At 36.3% G+C, this 20,706-nt stretch overlaps 3 protein-coding genes, 1 long non-coding RNA gene and 1 other non-coding gene across 6 annotated transcripts; all 5 read right to left on the bottom strand.

Moving 5' to 3' along the window:
* Positions 1 to 522: 522 nt before the first annotated feature.
* Positions 523 to 629, bottom strand: LOC112082269. Its single transcript, XR_002896927.1, has one exon. It is a non-coding gene; the product is annotated as a small nucleolar RNA R71 (small nucleolar RNA).
* Positions 630 to 5,611: 4,982 nt separating this feature from the next.
* LOC112081445 lies at positions 5,612 to 6,806 on the bottom strand. 2 transcript variants are annotated; one of them, XR_002896507.1, is made up of 3 exons: positions 6,309 to 6,806; positions 6,175 to 6,233; positions 5,612 to 5,918 (listed from the first exon to the last, which is right to left on the bottom strand). It is a non-coding gene; the product is annotated as an uncharacterized LOC112081445 (long non-coding RNA). The 2 variants fall into 2 exon arrangements; XR_002896506.1 differs by having other exon boundaries at positions 6,186 to 6,233.
* Positions 6,807 to 8,612: 1,806 nt separating this feature from the next.
* LOC18010063 (prolycopene isomerase, chloroplastic) lies at positions 8,613 to 12,534 on the bottom strand. The gene is made up of 10 exons (XM_006392320.2): positions 12,308 to 12,534; positions 11,720 to 11,943; positions 11,381 to 11,491; positions 11,133 to 11,186; positions 10,957 to 11,048; positions 10,677 to 10,872; positions 10,298 to 10,489; positions 10,056 to 10,214; positions 9,737 to 9,979; positions 8,613 to 9,058 (listed from the first exon to the last, which is right to left on the bottom strand). Exons 1-10 carry the CDS (start codon positions 12,447 to 12,449, stop codon positions 8,744 to 8,746), a joined length of 1,728 nt encoding a protein of 575 aa, XP_006392382.1. The 5' UTR covers positions 12,450 to 12,534; the 3' UTR covers positions 8,613 to 8,743.
* Positions 12,535 to 13,082: 548 nt separating this feature from the next.
* Positions 13,083 to 14,857, bottom strand: LOC18010173. Its single transcript, XM_006392317.2, has 3 exons — positions 14,684 to 14,857; positions 13,561 to 13,823; positions 13,083 to 13,347 (listed from the first exon to the last, which is right to left on the bottom strand). The coding sequence occupies exons 1-2, from the start codon at positions 14,760 to 14,762 to the stop codon at positions 13,591 to 13,593; spliced, it is 312 nt and encodes a 103-aa protein (XP_006392379.1). The 5' UTR covers positions 14,763 to 14,857; the 3' UTR covers positions 13,083 to 13,347; positions 13,561 to 13,590.
* Positions 14,858 to 19,131: 4,274 nt separating this feature from the next.
* LOC112088373 lies at positions 19,132 to 20,121 on the bottom strand. Its single transcript, XM_024158641.1, has one exon. It carries the CDS (start codon positions 20,119 to 20,121, stop codon positions 19,132 to 19,134), a length of 990 nt encoding a protein of 329 aa, XP_024014409.1.
* Positions 20,122 to 20,706: the final 585 nt, after the last annotated feature.

The raw sequence follows: 20,706 nt of genomic DNA, 5'->3' as shown, positions 1-20,706 counted from the left end.
TTACTGATTTCCTTGCAAGTTCTGTCTTTTCCTGTAGGTGCATGCAAACTAGAAGTCAAGTAAGAAGAGAAAGAGAAAGAGCTGTGCACATTGAGAGATTGGGTATGGAACAAAGGCAACAGGCTCATGGTGGTAATGGAAACCACCAGGCTCAGCAACAGGCTCCACCACCACGTCCTAGACAAGTTGTTGGAGCAGGTGATGAAGCCAATGAACAGGGTCAGAGAAATGGGATTCTAACTCTAACACCTGACAAAAATTTTGAGATCAAGTTTGGCTTGATCAACATGGTGCAGTCAAACAGATTTCATGACTTAGCAGTAGAAGACCAATTGGATCATCTTGACAACTTTGATAGAATTTGTGGCTTAACAAAGATGCTTAAAGTTGAGGCTATTTCCTTGTTTTCTAGGAGACAAAGATCATCAATGGGAAAATTCTTTACCTCAAGGTTCAGTTACAACATGGGAGCAATGAAAAAGAGCATTTATGACTAAGTTTTTCTCTTCATCAAGAAGAACAATGTTGAGAAATAAAATCTCAAGATTCACACAGAAGAACCATGAACCATTTTGTGAGACTTGGGAAAGATTTAGAGGGTATACCATGCAATGCCCTCACCATGGATTCTCAGATTCGCAGCTGCTAAGTACCTTAGACAGAGGTGCTTTACCAAAGGTCATACTCTTATTGGAAACAGCTTCAAATGGTAATTTCATGACCAGAGAAGTGAATGAAGCCATGACTCTTGTGGAGAACCTAGCTCAGAGTGATAAGCTATATGGGTCAGACTTTGACAGAAATTGAAAAAGAGATGTGAGTGTTGAAGAGGAAAGGACAAGGAAAGATATCAAGTCTCTCAATGAGAAGCTAGATAAACTTCTCTTAGCTTCACATCAGTCAATCAACATTGTTGGAGATGTGAATCATGGGATTCAGGACAAAGTTCAAGCGGAAGACACCACAGCTGAGATGAACTTTGTAGGTGGCCAGCAAGGTTACCAAAAAGGATTTAACTACTACAAGAATCCCCCCACCCAGACTTTTATCCTCAACAAAGTCACTTACAAGGTTTTGTCCCTCCCCAACAACAAAGCCTCCAATAGAAATCAGGGAATAAGAATCAAGAAACCAAGAACCTGCTCCAGCAACTCATCCAAAGTCAAGTAAGTGGTTCCATGGATTTCAACAAGAAAATGGCAGAGATCCACAACAAGGTGGACTGTTCTTATTCTGACCACATTACTCAGATTGCAACCTTAGCGTCCAAAGTTAAAACTCTTGAGAACAACAAAGGACACTCAACTTCTCAAACTCAAAGGAATATTGCAATGCCATCTTCTCAAATGAATAGAATAATGCTGCTGTCCAAGAAATTGAGAATCTTCTTCATGGCAAAGTCTCAACTGAGAAAACCCTCACTGCTGAGGATGAGGACACCATTATAGAAGACTTTTAGAACCTGTTCTATGATCTCAATGAGGACATTGAGAAAGAAGGTGGGGAGACAGCTAGATTTGCTATGAAAAAGAATGATTTTGAAATTGTTGAAGGAAAGGAACAGAGAATGCTTCAAGCAAAGACAACTGATGAAGTTTCTAGCATTGATTCAAAAAAGGTGAAGCCTAATCTATTCCAAAGCTAGGTAATCCAGAGAATTTCTCCATCTTATGCTCTATTGGAAGTTTGAAAGTGGAAAATGTTTTCTGTGATTCTGGATCAAACATTAGTGTGATGTCTTTAGACATGGTGGAGAGATTAGGGATCAAGACTCTAAAGCCATATAGAATCCTTGAAGACTATCCACTAAAGGTTGGTCAATGCATAGTTCCCTCTGATTTTGTAGTCATGAAGATGAAGAAGACCAAAGAGCTTCCTCTTTTTCTGGAAACTCCATTTCTAAACACCACAAGATCAAGGATTGACTTTGATACTCAAAAAGTGGTGCTTAAAAAGGTATATGATGAAGTTTTCTATCCTTTTAAGCTTCCTCTTGCTGGGTTTTGTGGAGTTATTACTGAGGAAGTTGATGAGTTTAAGGACTATGAGATGAAGTATATGGGGAGTATTGGAACCATAGAAGAGCCTAAACCCCTTGCAGCTGTTGAGAAGAAGAAAGAACTTCAAATAAGACCTGATCTTGAGTTTGATGGGGATTTCTTTAGTGATGATGAAGCTTGCTTGGAATCTTTGTCTCTTACACCAAGTGAGAAAGAAACTGGCAACAACAAGGGAAATGGTTCAGGGTCCAAAGACAATAGTCCAAAAAGCACCAAACCATTCACCCTTGGGTCATCTTCTCAAGTCTTAACTCTCACTCCACAGAAGTTTGATGGTCAAGCTGTGGACTACAAGGTTAAAGGTAATGGACGACCAAGACCATTTGCCAAAGTAAGAGAAATCCTCACACCAGAGTTCAAGGACAAAGGATCAGATGGTGTTCAAGAGCTGATGAACAAGGTTCTTAAGCTTGAATTCATGGAAAAGACAAGGAGCATCAATGCTCCTCTTCCCCCTCACTAAAAATAGTATGACATTTCAAACTTAGTGACTTAAAACAAAGTGCACTTGGAGACAATCCCATGTTTATCCTTGTAAATAATAAAATGCTTTATTTTTATGTTTTTAGGATGTTTTGATGTGTTTTGTGGAGTGTATTCAGGTCTCAGGTGAATCTTGGTGCTCTCTAGCTTCAAGAAGTGGTGAACAAAGTGCAAAAAGGTGGAAACATGACTAAGTGTTTGAGGTGCCACGAGTTGATGCCATGGCTTGTTTAACTTGTGGCACATCTGTTTCTCCAGGAAGAATTATTTCAGATGAGGCCATGGCATAGATGCCATGGGTGATTCTTGGCGTGACAAGCTTGATTTCACATGAAAAATATTTTGGAGCTTGCCATGGCATGAAGGCCACGCCATGATTCTTGTCATGGCAATGTGTTTCAAGAGGCCACGAGTGGTGTCATGGGTTAAATGAGGCGTGGCACGTGAAAATTCTTGAGCACAAGCACAGAAGTTGTTTCCACGGTATTTTCCTACACTGAGATGCAAGCAGTGGCAAGGAGAACCTCAAAACTCAACTCATTCGCAAGAGAGCACTGCATAGGTGCCACGGGAAGTTTGAGGCGTGTCAAGGTGTTTTTGAGCATCAAATTTTTCTTGGTGATGGCCATGGTATAGTTCCACGGTATGGTGCAAGGCATGGTAGGTTAGGAAGCAAAGCCACAAGTCTTTCGCAGGTGGTCACGGCATAGTGCGTAGCATGGCATGTTGGGAAAAATGGGTAAAACCCCAGATTTTAGTGCCACGACATGGAGGCCATGTGTTGTTTGAGGCATGGCAGAGGTGTACGGACGTGTTGACCAGTCAAGGTAAATACCCAGCGGTCCAAGCCACACCAACCCTTTCTTCTCCATAAACCCGAGTTTGCTCTCTAAACACCATTCTTGCACTTGTTTCAACCATATCTCTCTCATTTCTTGTCCAACTTGATTTAAAGTGCACTGAGCTCGTTTTCCTGCTGTTAATCTCATTCCATAACCTCATTTGACTCATAGCATCTCAATCCCAAGGTACTTTGTCTGTCAAAATTCATCATATTCCATGGCTTTAATGGTGATTCTTGAACTTGCAATGTGTAAAATCGATTTTGATAGGGTGTTAGATGCCTTGGGATTCATTTTTTAGGTGCTAAATGGTTATATTAAACATCAACATTGAATCTTGCTTGGAAAAAGATGTGTTCTTGAGCATTAGCCATTTTTGAACAAAATTTGACCAAAATTGATTTTTCAAAGAAGTTTCTTGTGCCTTGATGAATTGGTGATAGGCATTTAGGTGTTTGCATTGATTTGAACTGTTTAAATGATTCATAACTCAAGAAACCAAGTAACTTCACCTTCTGAGAAAATCGATTTTGATACATGGCATTGTTCATGTTCACTTTGTACTCACTTGATTCAGAGTATTGTAGGATGACTCTAAGAATGAAATCTATTGCTCCACCAGTCCAAGAAGAAAAAGCTGATCCCTCTGATGCACAGTTTCAATCCTCCTCTCCATCAAAAACACATCTGGTAACACTCCAAACTTGTAAATAGCATTCAAGCATCTAGTTCTTCTTTTTCTTTATTTTTCTTTTTCATGTACGTTTAATCTCTTTCTCATGCTTTCATTATACAGGGACTCTGTACTTTAAGTGTGGGGGAGGGGTTTAGTGTTATCTAACTTTGTTTTCTATGTTCTTATTTTCTCTTTTGCACTTTGAGTCTCATTCATATCATGCATTCATCTATATGCATAGAAAAACCCAAAAAAAAAAAAATCAAAAATTTTAAAACATTTCCACAAAAATAAATCATTAGATGTATTTTCATGATTAGGATTGAGTGTAGATTGCATTTCATATAGGTTTGCATCATGCATTGGGAGTTATGATGAGTTTTCCAAGCATAAGCATCACACTTAGCTAGTTTGTTTAATGCTCAAGTTCTTAGTTCTCTTATGCATTCAAGGAAATGAAATTAAGGATGAACCATCTTTGGATCTTGTGCATAATTTTCTGAGTCTTGATTGAAGAAAATTGTGAATTGAATTCAGCCCTAGCAAGTGAAACCTTAAACTTGATTTGCAATTATCATGTGATGCATACTTGAATGAACTAGTGGATACCATATACATATTTGAGCTGAACTCCCTTTTTACCACTCTTTTCTTAGCTCAAATAGCTGATTATCATCTTTGGAACAGTTATATTGGAACAGTTACCACTCCTTGAACCCATCCTTCTTTCAAGCCAAATTGTTTGTGTGTGAATCAAACTTAGAAAAAAGTGTTAGGTTTAGAGCGACAAGGGTAAGGTTTCATGTTGTATAGTTCCATCATCAAGGAGCTAGTAGATTTTGGCTAAGAATAAGTGTGGGGGAAGAGTGAGTTGGTAGAGAACAAAGAAAAGAAAGAATCCAATGGGAATGGGTTGTGAAAAGAAAGTGGAGAATGGAGGAGGATGAGAACTAGGCAATAGGAATGTTTAAAATGGTTGGTGTCTAGTTCTTACCCTTATATGCATATGTTGTTTTTTACCTTTAGCATTTTGCCAAAGTTTGATCATTCAGTGAGATATCCCTTGTGCTGAATTGAACCCATATATGCATGAAATGAGATCATTTTTATTTCATAATCTCACCCTTAGCCAAGCTTGTTTGTTTAAGTATGCATCATCTTGATTCACTTGAAAGCCATTAATGAATGCTAAAGGGCTGAGGAATAAGAAGGTTTTGTGTAGGTTAAGGCTCAGACTTGATGCATTCAGAGATGGAAATGGTTAACTCTTTTGGAGTATATTCGTTGTGATGCATTTTAGAACTAGGAACTTGAACACTGAGCATGACCTCTAGCTGTGATACTTTTGGAATTTGAACTCCCACCTTCAACCTCTTTCTCTCATTTGTTCTTGTTTGCTTAAGGACAAGCAAATGATAAGTGTGGGGGAGTGGATGTTACATGATCAATTACTTGTTCTTAGCATAAGAACCATACAAGAATTTTTAGGAGCAAAAAATATAGTCATGTTTGTCATAAGAACCATACAAGAATCTTTAGGAGCAAAAAAATATAGTCATGTTTATTTGATAAATATATAAAAAGCCTTTTACTACAACCATTGTACTAAGCTTGCCTCTCCAAGTCAAAATGTAAAAGGTAAACAATTTACAGACACCATCTCATATATATCTTTCTCCTTCGTTCATATCCCCTTCAATGGACTTGTCCATGTGTACATACTCTAATAGATAATTCATCAGTTCAATGGACTTGTCCATGTGCACTTGTCCACATACATGATCCAAATTGGGTTTGGCCTTAGCTATCTTGCGGTCAATCATTGCAAACATAGGTTTCCCTTTGAGAACCAGAGACCTGAAACAAGTTCGAAGTATCTCCAATGATTAATTTAATGATACTATATAAACAATCCAAAATATGAAACGAGTTCAAACGTTTCTAACCAGTAGATTCGACCATCTTACTTATGATCAATTAATCAACACGAATTCAGTTCATAGAACACTAGAAACAAAAATCCATTAAGTAACTCAAATCAAGCCCATAGATATTCATAACAAAATAAAACAAACCAAATCGACTCAAGAAGAGATATAGTAGAGAGCAAAACCAGTTTGAAACCTTCATTTCATCAATTAACCAGAGTTTAGAAGCTCCTCGTTTCTACACCTGCATTCATGAAGCTACATTACAAAAAGAGCAACAAAAGAAAGTCCATTCATTTACACAAAGAGAGTAACTCACAATTCTTCCAAACATCAGACCAATTTATCCAGAAACTCCGAAGCACAGCCAATTGAAATTGAAAACAAATTGGAAATGATTTAATAGTAAATCCACTCGATTTTTTCACCCAATTTGAATACAGGTGAAATTGAATAAATTTGAATCGATAAGATTTCAAATCGTGAGCATACTATCTGTAGTAGATTTCTATGCTTTACAAACGACATCTCTTCTAGGTGATTTAGAATCGATGTCAACGAAATTGGATATGATAACGCCGTTTCCGATAACGTGACTTTTGATGGATCTCAATCCTCGTGATTCGGATAATACGGTGGACATCCGCCGAACAAAGAGAGAAGGGAAGCCATGGCTAAGAGTGAGAAAGGGAGAGTGTGAGGGTGAGAGAGAAAGAGAGAGAAAGTAGAGAGAAGCTCATATCGGTGAAATTGACAGAGATGTTTATGTAGTGAAGGTTTTTAGTGATGTAAAGGTAAGAGAGACTTTGCATACCCCATAAGTTATCCAAAACAAAAATATGCGCCATTTTGTGAATTGTATCTCAAAAAATGACTTATAGTATAATTATTTCCTATAAAAAACCAAGACCCAATAATTCTAGTTTGAAAGTTTATAGTGTGAGTGAAATTTTCTGGAGATTTAAAGTGTGGAATCACCTTAAATAGTCTATACGATTTTGCTTAGTGTATTTCACTATGTCTGCTCTGAATGCAACGAATTCTCTTGTAGGTTTTAGATTTTGGATACATTCAAAACATTCCCGCTCAATTATTATATTTCTGTACTAGGTATCTGTTCGCGGGGCGCGGACACAATCAACACACAAATCTTATTATAATTTGATTTTAGAAATTTTTGTAACATAAACGTCATATTTTTATTTTCAATAATTGAGGCTAAAATATTATATAAACATAAATCATAAAAATATTAAATATCCATTACTATTATTCTAAATCGATTAATATTAATCGTATATTAGAGTTATTTAAAATCGTAGGTAGCTATTAAGATTATCAAATATAATTAGTAATAATAATAAAAATAATTAAATTGTAGATGACAATATAATAAAAAGAAATATCAAAATAAATAATAAGATCCAACACGCAAGTTTTAAGTTGTATAAATACTTATATTAATTACTATACAAAATTTGTTATAATTTGATTATATCAAATTCTTTATTTAACATATTTTGCAATTCTTTTACCAGATTTAGGAAGTTTTACCTAACAATATGCTGCGAAACCCAAAATTATGATCATACTTTTCAGTGGATTCAAAATACCATATCTAGAAAAACACATAGTTAGGTTAATCTGTAAGCAAAGGAACATATCGAAAATCGCACAAAAAAATAAAAACTAAAAAAAAACCACGTAGAGTAACCAATCGCCAAAACCCTAGAACAAACCGTAAAAAAAATAATAGTATATGAATATGAGCGGAGGCAGAAAATATTTATTTTTATAGAAAACGATTTAGGGTTTATGTGTTTCCTTATTTATTTGTCCATTATTAATGTGATCAACTATTTCTTTATAATTATCACAAACATAGGCTTGGGCTCACTCTTTTCTAGATCTGATCCATGATTGGTTAAAAAAAACTGATTTAGAAAGAGAGAAATTTAGAAAAACAAAAACACAATTAAATTAGTCTAAGGTTCGAACTTACTACTTATGAGATAAGAATTCAGGTCACTAACCATTGTATTTTGTGTTATTTTTTTGTTAATCAATTAGCAGTTAAAATATATATTTTATTGTCGATAAAAAAATGGTATGATGCCATTTATTTTCTGTCATGAGCTCTATTCCATATTTTATTATGTATTAATTATGAAATATTTCCTTTTAATCAGATTTTCTTTATAATTGTAAAATAATCAACTAACCAATCAGAATATAGTATTGTCATTAATGACATAACTGTAATTTAACACCTTCCACCAAAACAACAGAAAAAATAATAATAATTAATTAACACTAACCAATCAGAACATAACATCAGTTAACCAATCAGAACATAAGGATTTCATTAATCAAAACGACACAAAAATCTGTGCGTTAAACCACAGCTCAATTCACTTCTCAAATACTATAATAGATATTTACATTTATCGATCAATTCAGCTATAAATGCAAATCAGCTGAAGGTTTGTGACTTTTTTTTCAAACCATAATCACCAATTATCAGACTTCTTAAAATTTTAGTGAATATTTATATGGTTAAAATTTGTTATATTTTAAGCTCAATAAATCATAATTTTTATCTTAAATGCTGACAAAAAAAATTGTCAAATAAACAGGAATTTTTTTTTTTAGTTTCTGCCTAGAGTGAAGTAGGCGATTATATAATATACAAAAAGAAGTGAATACACGAAACATAACATACGAAACATAACATACACAACATAACACATATTTCTACAAGCCTATAGCATCAAGAAGCTCTGAATGCTTAGAAACTGTAACAAGCGAATTTGCAACAATCGCACCACTAGCAGCCACTGCAGGAACACCAATCCCGGGAAAGGTCGAATCACCGCAACACAAAAGCTGCGAAATGGGAGTGGAATGCCCAGGAAAAGTACCTTTCCCGGCCTCTATCGCAGGCCCATATGTTCCTCTATTCCTCCTTAGAAACCTCTGATGTGTCAGTGGCGTTCCCACCAAACTCACCTCGCACTTCTCCCTCTTGAACCCGGGCCCTAACGCCCGTTCCACCGCTCTCCACATTACCTGATCACCAACCAACACAAATTAGGTTGATATATTGTTTCCGTTCGGTTTGATCGGTATAAAAATGTTGTTTCCGTTCCTTTAACAAAACATTGGTTAGGTATTGGTTTAACGAATTTTGGTTTGCATTTCTTAAGTTTGGCTACAGTTGATTTGGTTTGGATTCCGTTTGGTCGGTATAAAAATATTTCTTCCCTTCCCTTTCACATAACCTTCGGCTTCGTTTTGGCTTAACGAATTTCGGTTTGCATTTTAGCTAAGGATACACTAAATTTGGTTTCGGTTCAGTTTGGTCGGTATAAGAATAATGTTTCCCTTCCCTTTAACATAACATTCGGTTCGGTAATGGTTTATCAAATTTCGGTTTGCATTTTTCTTAAGTTTGGCTACACTAAATTTGGTTTCGGCTCGGTTTAGTCGGTATAAATATTGTTCTTTTCCCTAGAACATAACATTTGGTTTGGTATTGGTTTAAAGAATTTCGGTTTCCATTTTTGTTAAGTTTAGCTACACTAAATTTAGTTTCGGTTCCGTTTGGTCGGTATAAAAATCTTGTTTCCCTTCCCTGTAACATAACTTCGGTTTGGTTTTGGTTTAACGAATTTTGGTTTGCATTGATTTCTATGTCCACTCCTAGTTGAATTCACAAGTTTAAGAAAAAATATAAGGAATTGGTACCTCGGACCGTTGAGATTTGAGATTCTTGTACTCATCACTTCTCCTATCAAGACCTTCCCATAGACCAAAAGGTTCGGTTCCAGGCAAGTAAGCGTGCAGAACATGTTTTCCGGGTGGTGCGAGGTTCGGACTAAGAACGCTAGGGACTGATATCAGAACCACATTCTGGTCAGCATCCACACCACGATCCCAGTCGTTCACAACAATATGATGAATCTCAAGGTCATCTGCTATTCCCTGTTCCTGTTCCATTAAGAAAAACAAAAATCAAAACCAAGAAAATAACAAAGTAGATTTTACTTCTTCTTTCCTTTCATACCTTTGCGTCGAATCCCAAGTGAAGATGCATGAATGATTCACATTGAGGAGTCTTGTTCACACCTGTAATGTAAGAATCTGCAAGAGCTCCAGGAGGTAAGAGCTTTAACGTGTCCCACATCGATGCGTTGCTGACCACAGCCTTTCTAGCTCGAACAAACTGTTAACATTTACATATCTTGAGTAATTATCTGAAAGAAAGATATGAAAATATTTATGATAAATTCATGAAAATGTTCATACTTGACCATTCCTTAGCTTGACTCCTACGGCTCTACCATTCTCGATGACAATGTTCTCGACATGGCTTTTAAGAGACAAACGTCCACCAAACTTCTCCAAGCCACGGACAAGCGCTTCAACCACGGCACCGCTGCCATCAAGAGGATACTCCAATGTGCAACCTGGCTTGTACCATTCTGCAAACATGTAGATCTGCACAGCAAACGAAAACGACTTCATTTTAACCCATATACATGTGCAACAAAATTTGACAATCTTGTTTCTTTTGTCTATTGTTGATCCAAGCAAGATACGTTTTGGATTCAAGGATACAGTTAGGATTGCGAAACCTTTAGTTGATGATACTGACAAGTAGTAATGGACATAAGATAGCAATTACCATCTCTGCTGAGAGTATGCCATCAGATTTGACCCCAGCGAGAAGGAATGCGAGAAGATCAATCCAGTTTCGTATAAACGGGTCTTTCAAGTCCAAAGAATCAACGATTTCCGAGAAAGGACGGAGAAGCTTTGTGGCTCCCAACGCTCCTTTAGGACCCATTTTGATGAAAGATTTCAAGAGGGACGGAGCATATCTAACAAGAAACAAACACTCATATTAAAATCAAGCACCTAGAAAAAGAAGATGGCTATAAGTAAATTCTATTCTGATATACTACCTCGCAGCAGCCGTGGAGAGAACACCAAGATCCCCGCGAATAGACAATGGTGGCAAAGCCATAGCAGCAGAAGACAGAGGGAGTATTGCTCCCTGCAGGTTTCATATTCATGTCATTATTAGCAGATGAGATCTGAACGAGTAGATGTCATTTTATATTGACATACAGGCACCCACAAGAAGCTTTTCCCACTCCTGCACTGCATTAGGGCCAGCATATTTCTCTAGATCCTGAAGAAGAAAACAACGCTGAAGATGATCAGAGATACAGTATCATAGAAGCCACTACAAAGTGAAACAAGAATCATAGTTAACTTTCAATTATAGCTCAAGAATGCCATACAATAAAAAACATGATTGTCGTTTTCATTACAATTTATAACAAGAACTCGGAAACATAGCAAGACAAGCTAATAACCTTTTACCTTAAAGAAATCGGTAGGGCCTATGCGTGACAAGAAATCACCTTCTGGTAAGTAGACCATCCAAGAGTCATATTTAGCACATGGAAGTGATTCCCCTAAAGCATCCAGAACCTGAAACAATAATCAACCAAGAATGCATAAGAACCAACTCCAAAGTCAAGAATCCGATGAATTTTATCCCAATCCAGAACCGTGAAACCACACATATAGAATACTAACAGTTCACTAGAAGAACACTATGTGTACATAACCTGATGATCAAGGCAAGATGATTAAGCACGGACGGGAAAAGATAGAGCACAAAAACTAAAATATAGTTAAAGAAGAGAAACATATTACTTGAGCAAGTGGGTTTGCTTGAGGGCCTCGCGACTGTAACCCGGAAAACAGAGACGGACCTGAGTCAAATTTGTAACCTTTGATCTCAAAAGAATGAGCAGCGCCTCCGGGAAGGTCATGACTCTCGAGGACGAGCACATCCTGATTGTATCTAGCTAACAATGCACCACAACATAATCCTCCTATGCCACTTCCAATAACCACAACATCTGCTTCAGGTTCGCCTAAAACACACAACCAATACAGTAAAATGGTCAATATTACGTTTTTAGTTGACCTCAAGGCAGAATAACTAAGGACATATTAATTTGCTAACTGTTTAATTCAGACAAGTAGTTCAGCTTGCTTTCTACTCACATTTCAAGCAAAAGAGCAATCTGTTGACAGTATTTAACAGATTCTTACACGCATTTCTAGATTTCTTGTTCCAATTACAGATTGTCATGATTCAACCAAAGCTCGAGTTTTGTGTTTCTTTTAGAATCAATTTCTGAGGATCCCTACTAGACTGATGGTGACAATATCAAGTCCCTTTCTTTATTGAATTGTGAAGCAAATAACGAAAAGAGAGAGAGATAGAGAGAGAACCAGAGAAGGGTTTCTTGACGGGGAGATTGCCATTGGAAGAGGTTGATGAAGAAGAGCGTATGAAGGAAGATCTGATCGTTGGGCGTCTAAAGTTGTAGAGAAACGGAGACTGAAGTGTCCAAGCGCAGAAATTGGTGGCCATAGGAGAAGAGAGAGAAGCTATGTGTCTCTCTCTGTGTGTGGATTTGGCGGGCTCATTGTTCTTTCCCTTGTGAATGGTGAGAGACTTGTTAAGAGGCCTTAATGCAGCCACGTAAAAGCACCAGCTTTCTTCTTTGTTGGATAAAAACAGTCCTCAATGAAATTTTCGGCTTAATAAGTATACAGGCACTTTTTTTTACCCTCTCGGTTCTCGACAAACCATTATTCTCTAATTATTCCAAACTGATTTTCGATATTCTAAGTTGGGTGGGTTTTCACCCATATAGATCATACCCAGCTGGATAGAGAGGATTCTCGGAATTACTCCCTGCCTAGCCATATATGATGTAATAGATGGGTAGATGAAAAAAAAAAAAAGTTGGGTGGGTTTAGTTTTGAAGTATAAGGGTTTTACCCACAATCAGGGCGAATTTAGCTTTATCGTGGTCACAATATTAATTTGATATATTGCAATTATAAGAATTTGAATAGTTCGTGATGTTTGTCAAAGAATAAATTGTTTGGAAATGTAATTTGAGGAAGCTATATACTAAAACTAGTGTAGAAGAATCGAACATTTGCCTAGCATTATCATTTTCCAACTAAAAAATAGTTCAACGATGACGAAGCCCAAAGACATCAAATTTAACCAATCAATGAGGTTCAGGAACAAATACATATCTAAATTTCACAAGCAAACAAATAAAAGAACATAGAAGAAGTTTATGAATATAACTGTTTTACAAAAATTGACCTAACGCTAAAGACGAACAATTTCTCGAGAGCTTCCAACCGAGAATTATAATGATTGAGTCAAAATTACATCGTTTTAAGTATATATATACTCCAATATTTCCAATGCTTTTATGTATAAACCCATGGTATGATCTGATACACACCTGTCAAATGCCATACAATTATAATTCATTATCATTGTTGTAGTAGACACTTAATGCTTATATATCAAGTCAAATGTAATCTATGTTTCTTAAAAAGCCCACCTTTTAGCTAACAAATCCTGGTGCGTTTTATAGAAATCTAAACAATACTGCTTATATTACTAACCGCGCAATGATTTAAACTACTAAGCAAGAGCAAGAACAAAAATATACCTCAGACATTGTTAAAGATTTGCTTTTTTATTAATCACGGAGCCCTAATTCAACCTCGAGCTCATCATCCTCCTCAAACAGTTTCAAAAGCCGAGCATACTGCTCGTCTCTTTTCTTCTTTTGCCACAGTTTATATAGGAAAAACGATAATCCCGCTACAGCACCAAACCCAACTATTATAAGGATAACATTTGTTTTACTGGAAGAAGTATGAGATTCAGCCTTTGTTCCAGTACTTGAACTATTGGAATCATCGGATACACCTGAAAGAATATCATACCAATACAATAACATGAAGGTGCTAATGATTTAAGAGACTTAGTAGCATTTAAGCACACAAGTCTTTTATTCGTAAAGTTTGTTGTAGAGTTCTCATCAATCTGAAGCTACGGGATATATCCTCAAAGACTACAGAATATGTTACTAATCGTAAGCAAATACACCCCTTATCAAATAGAGAAGATTATCAATTTGCTACAAGATTTTTCGGAATTTGCAGGATAAGTACTAGCAATAGCATAGTCTTCTTTAGAAAATGGCGGTCATAATTTGACTCGGTAAAACGTAAACAAAGGCTTATGTACAGCTTCAAACTCCAGGAATCGAAAGAACAGTCATACACATGAAGCGTTACTAGTGCTTTATACAAGTATCATGATGGAAACTACAAAAGAAATTAACATAAAATTTTGAAATTTCTAATAATCAGTGTACCAAATTGTTAGAAGTATCATTTGGCTTTAAAACCATATCAACAGAGATCAAAAGGTGACACAAAAAGACAAGCTATCAACAAAACCTGTCAATGGAATCAATAAAACACAAACATGTTAAACTTGAACTTACTTGTCTAAATTGTTAATTTACAGCTACGCGACAGAGAATCTAGATAAGAACGAAAAGAATCTTCACTTTTTCGACCTTGTAATCTCTGAAAACCTAAGAAGAGAAATTCAAACAAATCTTTTTGCGGAAAATCCAAGCTAAATTTCGACATAAATCTCGCTGATTCTGAACAAATATTACAAAATTTCAGTGAATTTAATGAGTCTACCAAACAGATATGAGGGAAAAGAAAACTCAGGTTTTTGAAATTGAAATCGCAGATCTGATGAAGACGAACCTAAGACGAAATGAAGACAAAGCGAAGCGTAGAGAAGAAGATGCCACCATGAAAGATCAGTCGTCGAGGTACCTCTCATCTCTCCGTGTCTCTTGGGTTTTGCTTGTAGGCAAGGAAGGATCGATTCTTCTCTGTTTAGAATTATATATGTGATGTTTTTGTAAGAAATAAAAATAAAGTAGGTGATTTACAATTTGACCCCAAAATTTATTTGAAACTTAAATTAGCTTACGATGAAAACGTAAATTGAAAAACCTTCATGAGTGTTAACTAGTTATTTAATATCAGATTTTAGTTTTTAATACAATTTAAATCTTTAAACATAATTTCCTGTTATTCAATAGATTTTTATTTAACTCCTATCTTAAATTTAAAATATGTCCGATTCATACACAAATTATAGTATTTGATAAATATATTATATAATATGCAGAGAGTTTAGTGGAAATGATATCAAATAAAGAAGTATTTCATTAATTTCGTCGACATCATATTACAAAGTAAATAACACATATATATAGGGAGCAGTAAATAAAGTTACCGATTTTGACATGACGGTGAAAATAACTTCTCTTATAAGTAATTAATAAAATATTTAGATAGATAATTATTATCTAACACTTCCTCTTAATTATCCATATGTACTGCTTCATTAAAAACTTTATCATGGAAAAATCCATTGGGTGAAAAAATCATGATAAAGGAAAAAGAGTACAGTAACATAATCTCTTTAGAAATGATGGATATAATTTTTCTTCATAGATTTTGCAGTCGACGCATTCCAATATTATGGACATGTTTTCTGAATGATGTAGTGGAAAGCGCCTTTGTAAAAATATCTGCTGCATTGTCATTTGAGCGAACATATTGAATATCCACTTTCTGATTCTTCTCGAGTTCTTGAGTGTAAGAGAAAAACTTTGGAGGAATATGTTTTGTTCTGTCGCTCTTGATAAAACCTTCTTTCAGTTGAGCAACACATGCAGCATTGTCTTCGAACACTTTTGTTGGTTCCGTATCCATAACTATTCCACTTGCACCTTGTATACGTTGAGTCATAGATCGGAGCCATATGCATTCTCTACATGCTTCATGAAGAGCAATGATTTCTGCATAATTTGAAGAAGTGGCGACCAAAGTCTGTTTTTGAGAACGCCATGAGATCACTGTTCCACCAATTGTGAAAACATATCCAGTTTGCGATCGTGCTTTATGCGGATCTGATAAATATCCTGCATTTGCAAAACCAACTAGACCAACTTCGGAGTTTCTATGATAAAATAAACCCAGATCAATCGTACCTTGGAGATAACGAAAAATATGTTTTATCCCATTCCAATGTCTGCGCGTAGGAGATGAGCTGTATCTTGCAAGTAGATTAGTGGCAAAGGCTATATCTGGTCGAGTACAATTTGCAAGATACATAAGCCCACCGATAGCGCTCATATAAGGTACTTCAGGACCTAATACATTTTCGCTATCTTCACAAGATCAAAATGGATCCTTGTTAATATCAAGTGATCTATTGACCATTGGAGTACTCAAAGGAGTTGTTTTATCCATTTTAAAGCGTTTTAACACCCTTTTGGTGTAATTCGATTGATGCACAAATATTTTGTCTTGGAAATGCTCAATCTGGAGCCCTAGACAAAATTTTGTCTTTCCAAGATCTTTCATTTCGAACTCTTCTTTCATGTGAGTTATTGCATCATCAATCTCCTTTTGAGTTCTGATTATGTTCAGGTCATCAACATATACAGCAATGATCACAAATCCGGACGAGGATTTCTTAATAAATACGCAAGGGCATATCACATTGTTGATGTATCCTTTACTCAACAAATATTCACTTAAGCGATTATACCACATGCGTCCAGACTGTTTTAATCCGTAAAGTGATCGCTGTAATTTGACCGAACATATGTCTTTAGATGCTTCAGGCATCTTTGATCCTTCTGAGATCTTTACTCCCTCTGGAATTTTCATATATATATATATATATATATATATATATATCACTATCAAGTGATCCATATAGATATGCAGTTACAACATCCATAAGGTACATTTCTAGATTTTTAGCTGTCGTTAGGCTCATTAAGTACCTGAATGTGATTGCAACCATGACGGGGGAATATGTATCTTCATAATCAATTCCCGGTCTTTGAAAAAAACCTTGTGCCACAAGTCGGGCTTTATATCTTGTGACCTCGTTTTTCTCATTTCTTTTTCTCACAAAGACCCATTTGCACCCGACTGGCATTACATCTTCTGGTGTAATGACTATAGGTCCAAAGACATTTCTTTTATTCAGGGAGATTAATTCATTTCTCATGGCAATCTGCCATTTCTTCCAGTCGGACCTTTTCTGACATTCTGACACGGACCTTGGGTCTGGATCATCATTTTCATTTTCAATTTCTTTAGATACCAAAAATGAGAATATTCCATTTGTATCATTTATCTCGCTTCTGGCCCATAATGTCCCACTTTGGGCGAAGTTAATAGAAATCTCATACTTTTCAGTATCATGTTCGTTTTCGAGACGAACTTCTTTAATTGGTTCTTTTGGAACCTCTTCACCAATGTCTTCAAGACATTTTTCTTTATTTGGTTCTTTTGTAACCTTGTCTCCCAATTTCTTTTTCTTTCGAGGATTTTTATCCTTCGAGCCCATCGGTCGTCCGCGCTTTAACTGAACCCGCGGTTCATTTGCTTTATTCCCATCAATAACTGGTTCCGGTACATTTATGTTTTGATGGAGCATTAGCAGCGGGGATATATGATTTTGTCACTCATCTCGTATCTGTGAACGCATCAGGTAACTGGTTTGCCAACCTTTGCAAATGTATGATTTTCTGAACTTCCATTTCGCGTTGATGGGTAGGGGGATCGAGATAAGCTAAGGTTTGTGTACACCATGTGATATCCTTTGGTGATTCTCTTGATCCTCCCCCCAACGCTGGGAATTCATTTTCATCAAAGTGGCAATCGGCAAAACGTGCCGTAAACATATCTCCAGTTACCGGTTCAAGATATCTAATTATACTTGGTGACGTATAACCAATATATATTCCCAATCTCCTTTGTGGCCCCATTTTTGTTCTTTGCGGCGGGCTATTGGGACATAGACCGCACATCCAAATATACGGAGATGGGATACATTTGGCTCCCTGCCAGATGTTAACTGTATTGGGGAATATTCATTATATGCACTTGGCCTCATCTGGACCAATGCGCCAGCATGCAATATAGCATGTCCCCATACAGTAATTGGGAGTTTTGTTCTCAATATTAACGGTCTTGCTATCAATTGCAACCGTTTTATTAAAGACTCAGCCATGCCATTTTGTGTATGAACATGTGGAACCGGATGTTCAACATCGATTCCTAATGACATACAATAGTCATTAAAGGCTGCTGAAGTGAATTCACCAGCGTTGTCAAGCCTGACTTTCTTTATGGCATAATCATGGAATTGCGCTTTCAACCTGATTATTTGGGCAATGAATTTTGCGAAAGCCATATTTCTTGTGGTCAATAGACACACATGTGACCATCTACTAGATGCGTCAATTAATACCATAAAATATCTAAATGGCCCGCACGGTGGGTGAATCGGCCCACATATATCACCATGTATTCTCTCTAAGAATACAGGAGATTCATTCCTAACTTTGGCTGGCGAGGGCCTAGTTATGAGTTTTCCTTGAGAACATGTCTGACATGAAAACTCTCCCGATTGAAAAATCTTTTGGTTTTTCAATGGGTGGCCATTCGAATTTTGCACAATCCTTCTCATCATGACTGATCCAGGATGGCAAAATCTTTCATGCCATACTATAAATGTACTAGTAAACCCTGGGTTTACTGTAACATAAAATTCAGTCATATATATTTTTATGCAATATAACCCAGAGGACATCATTGGTAATTCTTCCAATACGTGTTTCCTCTCAGATATAATACAAAGATATTCAATGCCATTCTTATTTGTACTTGCTATATGATATCCATTTCCTCGGATATCTTTAAAACTTAGCAAGTTTCTACTGGATTCGGGGGAATATAATGCATCATTTATTTCAAAATTTGTCCCCCTTGACAATGAAAAATTAGCTCTTCCGGATCCAATTATAATATTTGCATTACCAGATATGGTACCCACGCTTCCGGCAGAATCCTTTATTTTGAGACAGGAGAAATACTTTTTATCTTTAAGTATAGTATGTGTCGTAGCACTGTCGGCTATACATGTATCTCCATCCTGAATCTCAAATGATGACATAATCTGAATCAAAATATGCAAGAAAATGCATTAATAAATCAAAACATGATTTTAAAAGTTATTTATATTAAGAAAAACCTTGTCTTGTTAACAAAAACATATTACATTCTTATTTAAAATTACATAGGGTTTTTCTTGTCTTCTTCGAGAAGACTTTACATTACATCGATCTTAATCGCTTTGTTTCCATTGATTCTTCTGGATCAACTAGAAAATCAGCGATATCAAGATGAGTATAATCACTTATACCATCAAAGGAAGTTCCAGCTTCATCAGAGATGAAATTGGTTTCAAAATTCTTTCCTTTATCCTTTTCTTTGGCATCTTGTGATGCTCGATACAGATCGGCTAAATGTCTTGGTGTACGACATGTTTTTGCCCAATGATTTTTCATGCCGCATCTGTAACAAGCAGTTTCCTTTTGCTTTCTTGCTTCCCGACCAACATCATTTTGTCTTCCTCGTCCACGACCTCGTCCGCGACCGCGGTAACGGTTTCGACCGCGCCCGTGTCCGCGTTCGGTTCTATTATTTTGACTGGATGACGCAACATTCGCTTCTGGGAATGGCGATGATCCAGTTGGACGAGTTTGATAGTTCAACATCACGAGCTGATTATTTTGTTCAGCTACAAGGAGGACTTGCATCAACTCCGAGTAAGTGGTGTAACCTTTTGCCCGGTATTGTTGTTGCAGGATTACATTTCCAGGATGAAATGTTTGGAGAGTTTTTTCGATCATGTCGAAATCACTTACCTCCTGTCCACATAACATCATCCTAGAAGTAATTCCGAACATAGCGGAATTATATTCACCAACACTTTTGTAATCCTGAAACCGGAGGTTCAACCACTCATGTTTGGCTTTTGGTAAGATCACATATTTCTGGTGATCAAACCTATCTTTGAGAGATTGCCAAAGATCTCCAGGATCTTCTTTCGTGATGATTTCTTCTTTTAAACTATTATCGATGTGGTGGAGCAAAACTATCATGGCTTTCGCCTTTAACTCATCCGATGTCGTTTCCGACTTATTGATGGTATCAAAAAGCCCGTTTCCTCTTAGATGCATTTTTGCACCTACTGCCCATGATATATAATTTTTCCCAGATACATCAAGGGCAGGGATTTCGAGCTTCGCCAAATTCGACATTATAACTGTATATAATTTTATCAATTTAGCAAACGTTCGATATTAAAATTTGCTTAACGAGAAAAACATGATAAAAATTTAATTTTTACACATAATAAAGCATAAAATTTAAAATAATACTGGAGGCAGAGTCCATATAATTTGAGGAGACAGAGCCTACCATATTTTTTCTTTGAGGAGGCAGAGCCTACCATATAATTTTGAGGAGGCTGAGCCTTCTACTCCATAAACATAATATCAAGGAGGATGTTTAACCTTCTACTCCATATATATGATCTGAGGAGACATAGTCTACCATATGATCATATGATCGTGAAGGCATAGCCTATCTCAACGATTGGTTCGGGGAAGGCAGAATCTATCATCCCGTAAACTTTAATATAAATTTAATTAACGGTTCGGGGAAGGCAGAGCCTATCATCCCGAAAATAATACGTAAACTTAAAATAAACATAAATTTAAATCTTACTTCTTTAGATATAAGAACGGATTAAAAGATGTTCGTGCTGATAACGTGATAAATATATTATATAATATGCAAGAGAGTTTAGTGGAAATGATATCAAATAAAGAAGTATTTCATTA

This window comes from Eutrema salsugineum, unplaced genomic scaffold (assembly GCF_000478725.1).
Source record: "Eutrema salsugineum unplaced genomic scaffold, Eutsalg1_0 scaffold_8, whole genome shotgun sequence".
NCBI classification, from domain to species: domain Eukaryota; kingdom Viridiplantae; phylum Streptophyta; class Magnoliopsida; order Brassicales; family Brassicaceae; genus Eutrema; species Eutrema salsugineum.
Note: the sequence above shows the minus strand (reverse complement) of the source record. Positions and strands in the feature narration are given on the sequence as shown.